The 12,069-nt window shown below is 48.0% G+C and overlaps 1 protein-coding gene across 1 annotated transcript; it reads right to left on the bottom strand.

Moving 5' to 3' along the window:
* Positions 1-5,746: 5,746 nt before the first annotated feature.
* On the bottom strand, positions 5,747-10,007 carry LOC139156334 (retinal homeobox protein Rx1-like). The gene is made up of 2 exons (XM_070731822.1): positions 9,765-10,007; positions 5,747-6,181 (listed from the first exon to the last, which is right to left on the bottom strand). Exons 1-2 carry the CDS (start codon positions 10,005-10,007, stop codon positions 5,747-5,749), a joined length of 678 nt encoding a protein of 225 aa, XP_070587923.1.
* Positions 10,008-12,069: the final 2,062 nt, after the last annotated feature.

The raw sequence follows: 12,069 nt of genomic DNA, 5'->3' as shown, positions 1-12,069 counted from the left end.
TGCATTCAATTCTGGTCACCCCACTACAAAAGGGACATTGAAACTCCAGAAAAAGTACAGGAAAGAGCAACTAAAATGATAATGGGACTGGAAACTAAGACATTGGACGAGAGATTGCTGGAACTGGGCACGGATAGCCTAGAGAAAAGAAGGGCCAGGGGGGACATGACAGCAGTCTACAGGTACTAGAGGGGTTGCCACAGAGAGGAGGGGGTCACGCTATTTTCCAGGCCACCAGAGGGCCAGACCCGGAGCAACGGATGGAAATTGACCAAGGAGAGATTCAACCTTGAAATAAGGAAGAACTTTCTGATGGTGAGAACGATCAACCAGTGGAACAGCCTGCCACCAGAGGTTGTGAACGCCCATCACTTGATATATTCAAAAGAAAATTGGACTGCCATCTGGTTGGGATGGTGTGATAGATAGATAGATAGATAGATAGATAGATAGATAGATAGATAGATAGACAGACAGACAGACAGACAGACAGACAGACAGACAGACAGACAGACAGACAGACAGACAGACAGACAGACAGAGATAGATAGAGGTAGGTTGGTTGGTAGGTAGGTAGGTAGGTAGATAGATAGATAGATAGATAGATAGATAGATAGATAGATAGATAGATAGATAGATAGATAGATAGATAGATAGATAGATAGATAGATAGATAGATAGATAGATAGTTGGAGCATCCACAACTTCTGGTGGCAAGCTGTTCCACTGATTTAAGTGTCCCATTAGGAAGTTTCCCCTTAATCCCTGGTTGCTGCTTCTCTCCTTGAAGAGTTTCCACCCACCGTCCTGCCTTCAGGTGCTTTGGAAATAGGTTGACCCCTCTCCTGCCCTTCTCTGGGAGGGACCCTCAACTATTGGAAGACTGTACAACCAATCGGGATGCCATTTGGAGCAGGGGGTTGGACTAGCCGACCTCCCCAGGTCCCTTTCAGCTCTATGATTCTGCGTGGTGTGTTCCTATTTCCTTAGGAGACTCCATCTCTCCTGCCTTCCTGCTCTGGTGGGTTGGATGGAATCCACAGGAATAACTTGCAAACCAGACGGACGATTCTGATGCATTCGGATTTGTTGCCTAGTTGGCAGACTCTACCTAGCAACCAGCTTCCAGTCAGAAGGAAAGATTTAAGGAAGCCTTGATTGACAGCATTTGGGGCAGGAGGCATTTCACATTGGCCTGTTGCCAAGAAATGCCAGACAAGTTAACAACCCACTGAGAAATTCTGAGGCCGGAGTCTCTATCCATCCAATGCAATGCCCGCCAATCTTCCCCAGGTAAACAGATTGTACCCATTTGGATGGTGGATGACAGCTGTAGCACCTGTTGGCTGGGCTCCCAGCTCAGCTGATCTGAAGTCAACCCATTTCCTTCTTGAGCTTGGTTTCCTCTTTCCCTCATTTCTGGATCAGGTGGGGGGGTCTCTCTCTCTCTCCCACCCTCCCTTCTTCTATGTCTTTCTCCCTCCCTCTCTCTGTTTCTGTCCCTCCATTTCTCTTTCTCTGTCTCCCCTCTGTCCCTCTCTGACTCCCTCTCTTTCTCTCGGGCTTTCTCTTCCTCTCTCTGTCCCTCTCTCTCTTTCTCTCTGTCTCTTCTGTCTTTCCCTTACTTTGACTCTGTCCCCCCCTCTGTCACCCTCAGTCTTCCCTATCTCTGTATATCTGTCTTTCTCTCTCTCTGTCTCCCTCTTTCTCTATCTCTGTTTCTCTCTCCACCATCTCTCTCCCCCTCTCTCCTTCTCTTCATCTCTGTCTCCCTATCTGTCTGTTTCTCTCCCTCTCCCTAGCTCTGTCTATCTTTCCCTCCCTCCCTCCTTCCTTTCTTCTCTCTCTGTCTTTTTCTCTGTCTCTCCCTCTCTTTCTTCCCCCCTGTGTCTCACTCTGTCTTCTCTCTCTCCCTCTCTGTCTCCCTCTTTATCTGTTTTTTCTCTCTCCCCCCCTCTCTCTTTCTGTCTCTTTCTGTCTCTCTCTGTCTTTCTTCCCCCCCTCTGTCTCACTCTGTCTTCTCTCTCTCTCGTTCTCTGTCTCCCTCTTTATCTCTGTTTTTTCTCTCTCTCCCCCTCTCTTTCTGTCTTTATCTCTGTCTCCCTGTCTTTTTCTTTCCCTCTCTGACCCTCTCTCCTTCTGTCTATCTGTGTTTCTTTCTTTCTTTCTTTCTTTCCTTCCTTCTTCCTTTTTCCCTCCTTCCTTCCTTCCTTCCTTTCTCTACCTCTTTCCTCCCCCCCCCCGTCTCTTACAGGGGCCCGCCCGCGCGCATTCACAGGACTACCGAAGCTGGACCTGTATCGGCGTTTCTGAACCACGAAGCCAGAAGCCAGTCCAGATCCGGCGGACGAACAAGCGAGGGTCGCGGGGTCTCCGGAGGGGGGCGGGCGTCTCGTTCCCAGCCGGACCCCCTCTCTGCCCCACCGGAGGGTCCCGCTCCGCTCCGCCATCTCATTAAGAGCCTGACCCGGCCCGGGTCGCTCGCCCCCCCCCCCCCGCCTCCCGCCAGCCGCGATCAAACTTCATTAGTGCCGCTGCTCCGCTTTGCTTTGGGAAGCCGGGCGGGGGGCGGCAGACGGAGGAGACACGAGGCGGAGGGGGAGGCCTCGGCTGTGTCCCACCACTTTCCGCCCCTCTCCATCCCCACCGGGGTCGGTTTTTTAAAACCCTTAACGTTGGAGATGGGACTTTCGGGGTGGTTGGGGGGGGGCGGGATGAAGAGGCGACCCTCGAAAAAGAGGTCGCCTACCTGGAGGGGGGGATTAGGAAGGCGTTGGACTACAAGTCCCATCTTTGTCCGGCTGTGCGGGGTCGAGCCTGGGCTTGCATGGCCCCTCGGCCGAATTGGCTCGTGTGAACCTCACCCGGATGGATCGATCGATCTATCATCTATCTATCTGTCTGTCTGTCTCTCTCTCTGTGTGTGTATCTATATATATATGTTTTCGTAGAAATATATATATTTCTATCTATCTATCTTTCCATCTATCTATCTATCCATCCTCTCCCTCTCTCTATCCATCTATCCATCTCTCTATCTCTCTGTCTGCCCGTCTTTCTTTCTTTCTTTCTTTCTTTCTCTTTCTTTCTCTTTCTCTTTCTCTCTCTCTCTCTTTCTTTCTTCTATGCCGCCTGTCTTTCTTTCTTTCTTTCTCTTTCTTTCTCTTTCTCTCTCTCTCTCTCTCTCTCTTTCTTTCTTCTATGCCGCTCCTCTCCGAGGACTCAGAGTTGAGTGGGTGGATGTGGGATGCGTGGGAAACAGACGGGAGGCAGCAAGCGTGGCCTCAGTGCAAATCCTGCACCTTTGCTCAGCTCTTCTTGGGGGAGGGCCGGGCCGGGAATCCATCAGATGCTAAATGTCCCCCCCCCCCGGGCTCTCTCTCTCCCCCCCAAAGCAAAGGCAGCCCCCAGCCCCAACTCGGAGGGGGCTGCTCTCCTGCCCTCCATGCCCTCCTATAGCCCGCCCTACCTGGAGGAGGGGGAGGGGGCTAGAGACCCCCTTGCCGGGCGGGGGGGGCTAGGGAGGAGGGGGCAGAGAGGCGCCAGCTGGTAACAGCTTTGGGATAAATAAGGATTAATTCCAGATACTTAATAGAAAGAGAGGAGAAGGAGGGAGCGGCAGGTGGAAGGAAGGAAAGGAGAGTAGGAATAGCAATAGCATGTAGACTTATATATCACTTTACGGTGCTTTCCAGCCCTCTCTAAGCGGTTGACAGAGAGCAAACCCCAAGAATCTGGGTCCTCATTTTACAGATGGATGGTAAAGGCTGAGTCAACCTGGAGCCTACTGAGATTCGATCTGCCAAACTGTTGGCAGCCGCTGATCAGCAGACGTAACTGGCATTACTGCACTCTAACCACTGCACCAAAGAGTCTTGGCTACTAATAAAAATAAGGTTGGTAATAATAATATTGTATATTAATGGATGGACTTTTGGGACCATCTTCTGCCTCATGCATCCCAGTGACCGGTCAAAGTGATAATTTGGGGAAATTAATATTCTAACCTATCCTATTCTATGACTTCCCCACTGCAGGGGACCCCCAAAGCCCCTCTGGCTGACCCCCTCAACAGGAAAAAACTCTTGCCCAAAGATCCCGAGCTCTTCTGCCACTGTGTCCAGTTTTCTCCCTTTGGTCTGGTTTCCTTTCGGACCCTCCAGCCATTATGGATCCCGGCAGGTCTTTTGAGGCAGGGATCACTTTGGCTGAGCCCACTGATCTTTTTCTACGTCAGGGATCCAGCAGGGAATGAATTTGTGGTTGCGGTGGCCTTGAGGCGGCGCTCTCGCCTCACAGTCAGGAGACTGTGAGTTTGATCCTGGGTAGAAGCAGATGTTTCTCTCTGGGCAGGATGAGAATATATCTGCTGAGCAAAACTCTGCATTGGCAACAGGAAAGGCAATGGGCCAGTAAACACTCAACTCCATTTGGTTGCTCAGACTCCAATACAAGAGATTATGGGGTCGTTAAGACATGATGGCTCAGTAGGAAATGAATGGCAGATGACACAAAAAGACACCCACTCTGTTTTTTTAACAACGGTACAGATAGTTATACTTCCTTTTGAATTTGTTGGTACATTTAAAATATGTGCCTTTTTTATTTTTTTTATTTTTTTATTTTTAAATTGCTTTTGCCATTCTGACTAGGGATATTTCCTCACCACCATAACAACAGACAAGAACTCTGAAAAGAGCCCCTTCCCCAGCCCACCTCTTTGCTTGCTGGTTTTTAATCTGGCCAGCCTGCAAATCCTGTCCTACGCAGGTAGTCCTTGACCTACGACCACAACGGAGGCCAAAACTTCCATCATTAAGCGAGACATTGGTTAGGTGAGTTTTGTCCCATGTTACGACCTTTCTTGCCACTTGCTGCTAAGTGAATCACTGCAAATTGTTAAGTTAGCACCACGGGCCATTAAGTCAATCTGGGTTCCCCCACTGACCTTCCTTATCAGGTGGTCGCAAAACGGGATCGCGTGACCTCCTGGGGCACTGCAACCGTCATAAATAAGAGACAATGGCCAAATTTGGATCATGTGACCTTGCAGATTCTGTATCGGTCGTAAGTGTGAAAAACGGTTGTAGGTAATTTTTTTAAAAAATTCAGTGCCGTTGAAAATTTGGTCACTAAACGAACGGTTGTAAGTCGAGGACTAGTCCATAGTAGATGCTGAATTAAGGTCAGACAAAATTGCAGGAGAAAACCCAAAATATAACAGCGGATGGAGCAGACAGCTTCTCTCTCCCTTAACCCCCCCCCCTTTTTGAAATGATGCAATTTTGCTACATTTCCACCTTCCCAGCTGATATTTGGTAGAAAAAAGAACAAAAAATAAAATAAAATAAAAAATAAATAAATCCTGGGGTTCCTCCAGAATTTGCCTTTGGTTTGGAAGAGATTTCTGAGGCCTGCAGAAATTCCCTGCCAAATTCTACCCCTGCCTCTAAGAATAAACTTCATCAGCTTTGCGAGGGAAAACACGCCACCCAGAAATCCTGCCACCAATCTGGTGCGGGGGAAAGAGAGCATGTAAATCCGCTTTATAGCTGAGGTCTATCAAAAAAGGAATCAGAGAATATCCCCTTGTTCCGCGGCTGCTCACCGGCGCAATCATGCGAGAAACTAAGCGATGTCTTAGCGCTCAGACGACTAAGCGACTGAGGATCGTAAGAGAGTCTCTCTCGTAGTCCTGCTCAGCCTGGTTGGCGTTTTTGCTATGACAGGGCAGCCTGACCCGCCATCAAATGGGCTGCCAGGTTTTGTCTATGGTCTGAATGTGCTCCTTGGCTTTCATGCGCAGCGCGGCAATGCTGGAATTCCGCTGATCCAGTTCCTCCAAGGGATATTTGTCCACGAACGTTGTGGCGCATTGGTACGCCATGGGTTGCATGCTCTGGGGCAGGGCTGGGGGGTTATTGAGGAAGGAGTGGCCTGGGTAGGTGGGCTGGAGGGCCTGGCTAGGCCCCATCAATCCCGAGATGCTGTGCACCGTGGTGGCTCCGGAGATGGGAGAGGTCAGCCACGGGTCTAAGGGAAGAGAATTGCCAATTGGGCCCATGTTCGCTGCCATCGGGGGCCGGCTGAAGGACAGCATAGGGGTGTCATGAAGCTTCATGGCGGTGGCTTCCATCTTCTCCTGGCGGCGCCATTTGGCACGCCGGTTTTGGAACCAAACCTGCAAAAGCAGAGGAATGAGAAAGTCAGCTCAAGAGTGCAAGCTACTTGTACGAAACAGTTGGGTTTGCAATATATAAACAAACTAACAATGAATGTTTGTTTGTATTGAAGTACTATAGCTTTAAGAGGTAGTGTTACAAATAGCCATTAGAGGGAGCCAGAAAGCACGATTCTATCTATCTCTCTCTGCTCTCTCTGTTCCTTCTGCCGATTCACTGTGACGGCTGTAGTAAGTTCTATGTTAGTTTGATGTATTTGTAAGCTGTAATGTATGTCTGATATGTAAGACAAAGACAGGTTGCAATATTATTATTGCATTGAGAAATATTGACCGATTTGAATATGAATTATCGGAATGTTTAACTTGACTGAGCTATTTCTAAAGTAAACACTATTTTATAAACTTTAATTTTTCTGTCTTGTATGACTGAATAATTACTCTGAGCTCCTGGTATCTGCTAGTATCCCACACTTTCCTCTGTGCTTGCCCTTTTAAATGTTTTTAAATTATTAGATTTGTTATGAATTGTTCTATTGCTGTTGTGAGCCGCCCCGAGTCTACGGAGAGGGGCGGCATACAAATCCAATAAATAAATAAACATAAATAAATAAATAAAATGATTGCTCTCGCAGCTGCATTCTGCACGATCTGAAGTTTCCAAACACTTTTCAAAGGTAGCCCCATGTAGAGAGCATTACAGTAGTCGAAGCTCGAGGTTATTATTATTATTATTATTATTATTATTATTATTATTATTATTATTATTAATTGGATTTGTATGCCACCCCTCTCCGTAGACTCGAGGTGGCTAACAACAATGATAAAAATAGCATGTAACAATCCAATACTAAAACAACTAAAAACCCTTATTATAAAACCAAACATACACACAAACATACTATGCATAAATTGTAAAGGCCTAGTGGGAAGGAATATCTCAGTTCCCCCAAGCCTGACAGCAGAGGTGGATTTAAAGGAGCTTACGAAAGCCGAGGAGGGTGGGGGCAATTCTAATTTCTGTGGGGAGCTGGTTCCAGAGGGCCGGGGCTGCCACAGAGAAGGCTATTCCCCTGGGTCCCGCTGGATGACATTGTTTAGTCTACGGGACCCGGAGAAGGTCAACTCTGTGGGACCTAACTGGTCACTGGGATTCGTGCAGCAGAAGGCGGTCCCTGAGATATTCTGTTCCGATGCCATGAAGGGCTTTAAAGGTCATAACCAACACTTTGAATTGTGACCGGAAACTGATCGGCAATCAATGCAGACCACGGAGAGTTGGTGTAACATGGGCATACCTAGGGAAGCCCGTGATTGCTCTCGCAGCTGCATTCTGCATGATCTGAAGTTTACGAACACTTTTCAAAGGTAGCCCCATGTAGAGAGCGTTACAGTAGTCGAGCCTCGAGGTGATGAGGGCATGAGTGACTGTGAGCAGTGACTCCCGGTCCACATAGGGCCGCAACTGGTGCACCAGGTGAACTTGGGCAAACGCCCCCCTCGCCACAGCTGAAAGATGGTTCTCTAATGTGAGCTGTGGATCGAGGAGGACACCCAAGTTGCAGACCCTCTCTGAGGGGGTCAATAGTTCCCCCTCCCCCAGGGTAATGGACGGACAGATGGAATTATCCTTGGGAGGCAAAGCCCACAGCCACTCCGTCTTATCAGGGTTGAGTTGCTGCCGCCGCTGCCTCTACCAGGACCAACTAACTCGGGTGGCAAGTGTTGTCCCTGCCAGTCGGCGTTGGCCGAAGAGCCCTCCCAGCAGGCTGAAAAGTGGTTTGGGCAAGTGGCTCTGCTCCCGCAGGGAGGGAAGCCATGGGATGCCAGGCGGTCTCAGCAACATTCGGTGTATAAGATGCACCCAATTTTTAAAGCACTTTTTAAAGGTAAAAAGGTGCATCTAATACACCGATAAATACGGTATTTCTTTGATTGGCTGAACCCAGGACACTGCAACCATCGTAAATATACACACCCGTGGCCAAGCACCCAAATTTTGATCGATTGCAGGAAATGTAGCAGCGGTCGTAAGTATGAGGACTGGCCGTAAGTCACTTTTCTCCTTGCCGTTGCATCTTCGAACGGTTGCAAAGTGAATGGTTTCAAGTTACAATTTACAAACGGTTCATTGAGTGACCATTTAACGTTACAACGGTGCTGAAAAATGTGACTTACGACTGCCGCCTTTCATGCTTAACGACCTCCACAGCATTCTCATCACCACGTGGTCCAAATTCAGACCCTGGGCAACCAACTCTCCGCTTATGACAGTTTGTTGTGCTCCAAAAGGTCACACAATTCTCTTCTCCGACTGGGCTAAGTCCGCGGGAGAAGCCGCTGAACGACCATGGTTTACTTACTTACTTACTTACTTACTTACTTACTTACTTACTTACTTACTTACTTACTTACTTACTTACTTACTTACTTACTTACTTACTTACTTACTTACTTACTTACTTACTTACTTACTTACTTACTTACTGTTCTGTCTGGGTGCCCCCAGACTTCAACAACAACTGGAAAAAGCAGCCAGACACGCTGGTAAAAGCAAAAGCACTTTATAGTTTGAAAAATAAACACAGAGAAAAACCTGTTCTTCCCAACAGGCAGGCTATGAGACTTCACAGCAGAGTCCTGATGGCCAGACAATACAGCAGACTTCTTGCTGGCACACCCACCACTGTAGAGAATAAGACCCACACCTTTTCCCCCCAAGGTTTCAGTATTCAAAGTCACAAACCAGAATTCCAAGACGCCAAAGATCACAGCCAGGTCCCAGGACTCCCAAAGATAATACTCCACAAGCCAGGAAGGGTGGGTCTGCCTTTTCAGCCTTTCCAGAGAGCACCACACCCAAACCCAGCTGTTGCCTCTTTAGTGCTGAAAGTACCTGGCTAATTGTCCCCTTCGTTGTGTTGCTCTTCTCTGCCGGAGATCGATTATTGCTTGTGCATTTTCATCTAAGGAATCCAGGCTGCTTGCTGGGGAGAGCTCCCTCTCGGGGGACTCTGGCTGTCCTCCCTCTCCCTCAGCCTGAGATTCCTCCTCCCCGTCTGCCTGAACCTCCTGTTCCTCATCCTCCCCCTCTGAGCAGGAAGCCGGCAGAGGATCAGCCGTTCCCTGAGGGGCCTCAGACGGAATCACAACACTTACTTATTTTATTTATTTATTTATTAGATTTGTACGCCGCCCCTCTCCGAAGACTCGGGGCGGATAACAACAATATAAAAAGACAATGTAAACAAATCTAATATTAAAAATAATATTAAAAACCCCAATTTAAAGAACCACTCATACATACAAGCATACCATGTATAAATTCTATAAGCCTAGGGGGAAGGCCAACTCTGTGGGACCTAATCGGCCACTGGGATTCGTGCGGTAGAAGGCGGTCCCGGATGTATTCTGGCCCAATGTCATGTAGGGCTTTAAAGGTCATGACCAACACTTTGAAATGTGACCGGAAACCGATCGGCAGCCAGTGCAGGCCGCGGAGTGTTGCAGAAACATGGGCGAATCTAGGAAGCCCCACAATGGTTTTGTTTTTTGTCACCCAAGCCAACCGGATCCAGCTTACCTGGACTCGAACCTCTGGCAGGTTGACCTTCATGGCCAACTCTTCCCGGCTGTAGACATCCGGGTAGTGGGTTTTCTCAAAGGCCCTCTCCAGCTCGTGGAGCTGGTAGGTGGTGAATGTGGTCCGGTTACGCCGGTGTTTCTTCTTGGACAGCTCCTCATCCAGCTGTTCTGGCGTGCTGCCGGCGTCCTCTACGCTCCTCCGCAGCTCACTCAGCTCCGGCTCCGGTTTGCTGAGGAACATTCTGGAGCCTGAAAAGAAATGAGAGAGGGTCGTCAGGGTGGAGGGATCAAAATTGAGCTGAAAGGGACTGCGGAGGTCTTCTAGTCCAGAGCCTTTCTTGAAAAAACCTCCAGAGATGGAACATTCACAACTTCTGGTGGCAAGCTGTTCCGCTGGTTAATCGGCGTCAGTGTTAGGAAGTTTCTCCTTAATTTCAGGTTGCTTTTCTCTGTTGTGAGTAGTCCACATCTGGCTCAGTTGGTCACAGATTTCGAGGACCAGGAGATGGAGGACTACTGACCTCACAGGCCAGTGTTCTTGCCATCTGAGTCCGAGAGTGAGAGTGAAACAGAAATGGAGACTGGGGAACCACCAGAAACTGTAGAAATCTCTCCTCCCCCCTGTTCTGTCTGGGTCACTCCAGAAGCCAATACCAACCCAAAAAGAGAATCCAGACACACTGGTAAAAGGCAAAGGCAGTTTTATAAAATGCAAGAAAAACACAGGTAACAGAAAATGTCCTTACAAACAGGAAAATGCTGTATCTTCAGATATATCCACGAAGGCAAAAGTCCATGCAGCAATACAGAATTCTTGCTGCCAAGCCGAGGCTGTAGATAGCAGACCTACACCTCCCACGGGTCTTCCAAAGCTGCTGGGCCACAAGCCAGGAACAGAGATGCCGAGAAACAAGACAGGATAACGCAACTCCAAACTGATAACACTCCACATGGCTTCAAGGGCTTGCCTGCCTTTTAAACCCTGCTAAGGAGGACCACACCCAAACCCAGCTGTTCCTAATTCAGTGCTGATAATACTTCTTTAATTGCTCCTTTCTTTGATCTGACCGTCTCTGTCGCATGTCAATGACGGCTTGTGCGTCATCACCTAATGACTCCAAGCTACTGGCTGGGGAGAGGCCCCCCCCCCCGCCTCTCATGCTGTTCTCCTTCATCCCATTCCTGATTTTCCTCTCCCCTGTCCGACTGCTCAGCCCCCTCCTCTTCGCTGTCCTCCTCCTCCGGGCATGGAGCCAGCAGACACACAGCTGGTCCCTGAGCAGCCTCAGGCTGAATCACCACATTCCACCCCCCCAATTAGGATATTGTCTGAGTCAGAGGACAATGGGGATGTAGAGGACTCTATATTAGATGCTAGAGTCAGAAGAATGAGAGCCAGACATGAATATCTCTCTAGAAGGGGGTCTAGACATTGAATAGCTCTATGGGACATGTGGCCACATCCTACTTATCTATGCTGGGAGAAAAGGAGTGGCAAGCAATGTTCATCTTGAAGATTTGAGAGACTGTTCCTGAATTCCTGGATCCCTGTTCCTGTTTTTACAGAAGATAGTTTAGCTCTGAACAGTGAGTGAAGTGAGAAAAACCAGACACAACTAAGTAGTGAAGAGGAACAGAAGTTGCCTGCAGAAGTTGTGAATACTCCAACAGGTTGCTTCTCTTTATCATCAGTTTTCCATCCATCACTCCTAGTCGTGCCTTCAGGTCCTTTGGAAAAACAAATCAATCCTTCTTCTTTGGGGCAGCACCTCAAATGCAGATGGCCCTCGACTTACAACCGTGAAAAAAGTGACTTATGACCATTTTTTGCACTTATGACTGTTGCATTTGGATGTTTGACAACTGATTCACATTTATGATGGTTGCAATAACCCAGGGCCGCCTCCTGCAACCTTTCTGACAAGAAAGATCAACAGGGAAACCAGATTCTCTCAACGTCAGCTTTACTAATTAAACAATTTAGCGATCCATTGAACAAATTTATTTTTTAATATTCATTTGATTGCTTATTTATTGGACTTATATGCCGCCCTTCTAGGCCGCCCTTTTCCATTGGACTCAGGGCGATGTACAAAATAAAAGATAAAAGAATAGAAACATAGAAACATAGAAGACTGACAGCAGAAAAAGACCTCCTGGTCCATCTAGTCTGCCCTTATACTATTTCATGTATTTTATCTTACAATGGATATATGTTTATCTCAGGCATGTTTACATTCAGTTACTGTGGATTTACCAACAACGTCTGCTGGAAGTTTGTTCCAAGCCTCTGCTACTCTTTC

The sequence above is a fragment of the Erythrolamprus reginae genome, chromosome 1, assembly GCF_031021105.1.
Source record: "Erythrolamprus reginae isolate rEryReg1 chromosome 1, rEryReg1.hap1, whole genome shotgun sequence".
In the NCBI taxonomy this organism is placed as follows: domain Eukaryota; kingdom Metazoa; phylum Chordata; class Lepidosauria; order Squamata; family Dipsadidae; genus Erythrolamprus; species Erythrolamprus reginae.
The sequence above is the reverse complement of the archived record's forward strand: the minus strand, read 5'-3'. Positions and strand labels throughout refer to the sequence as shown.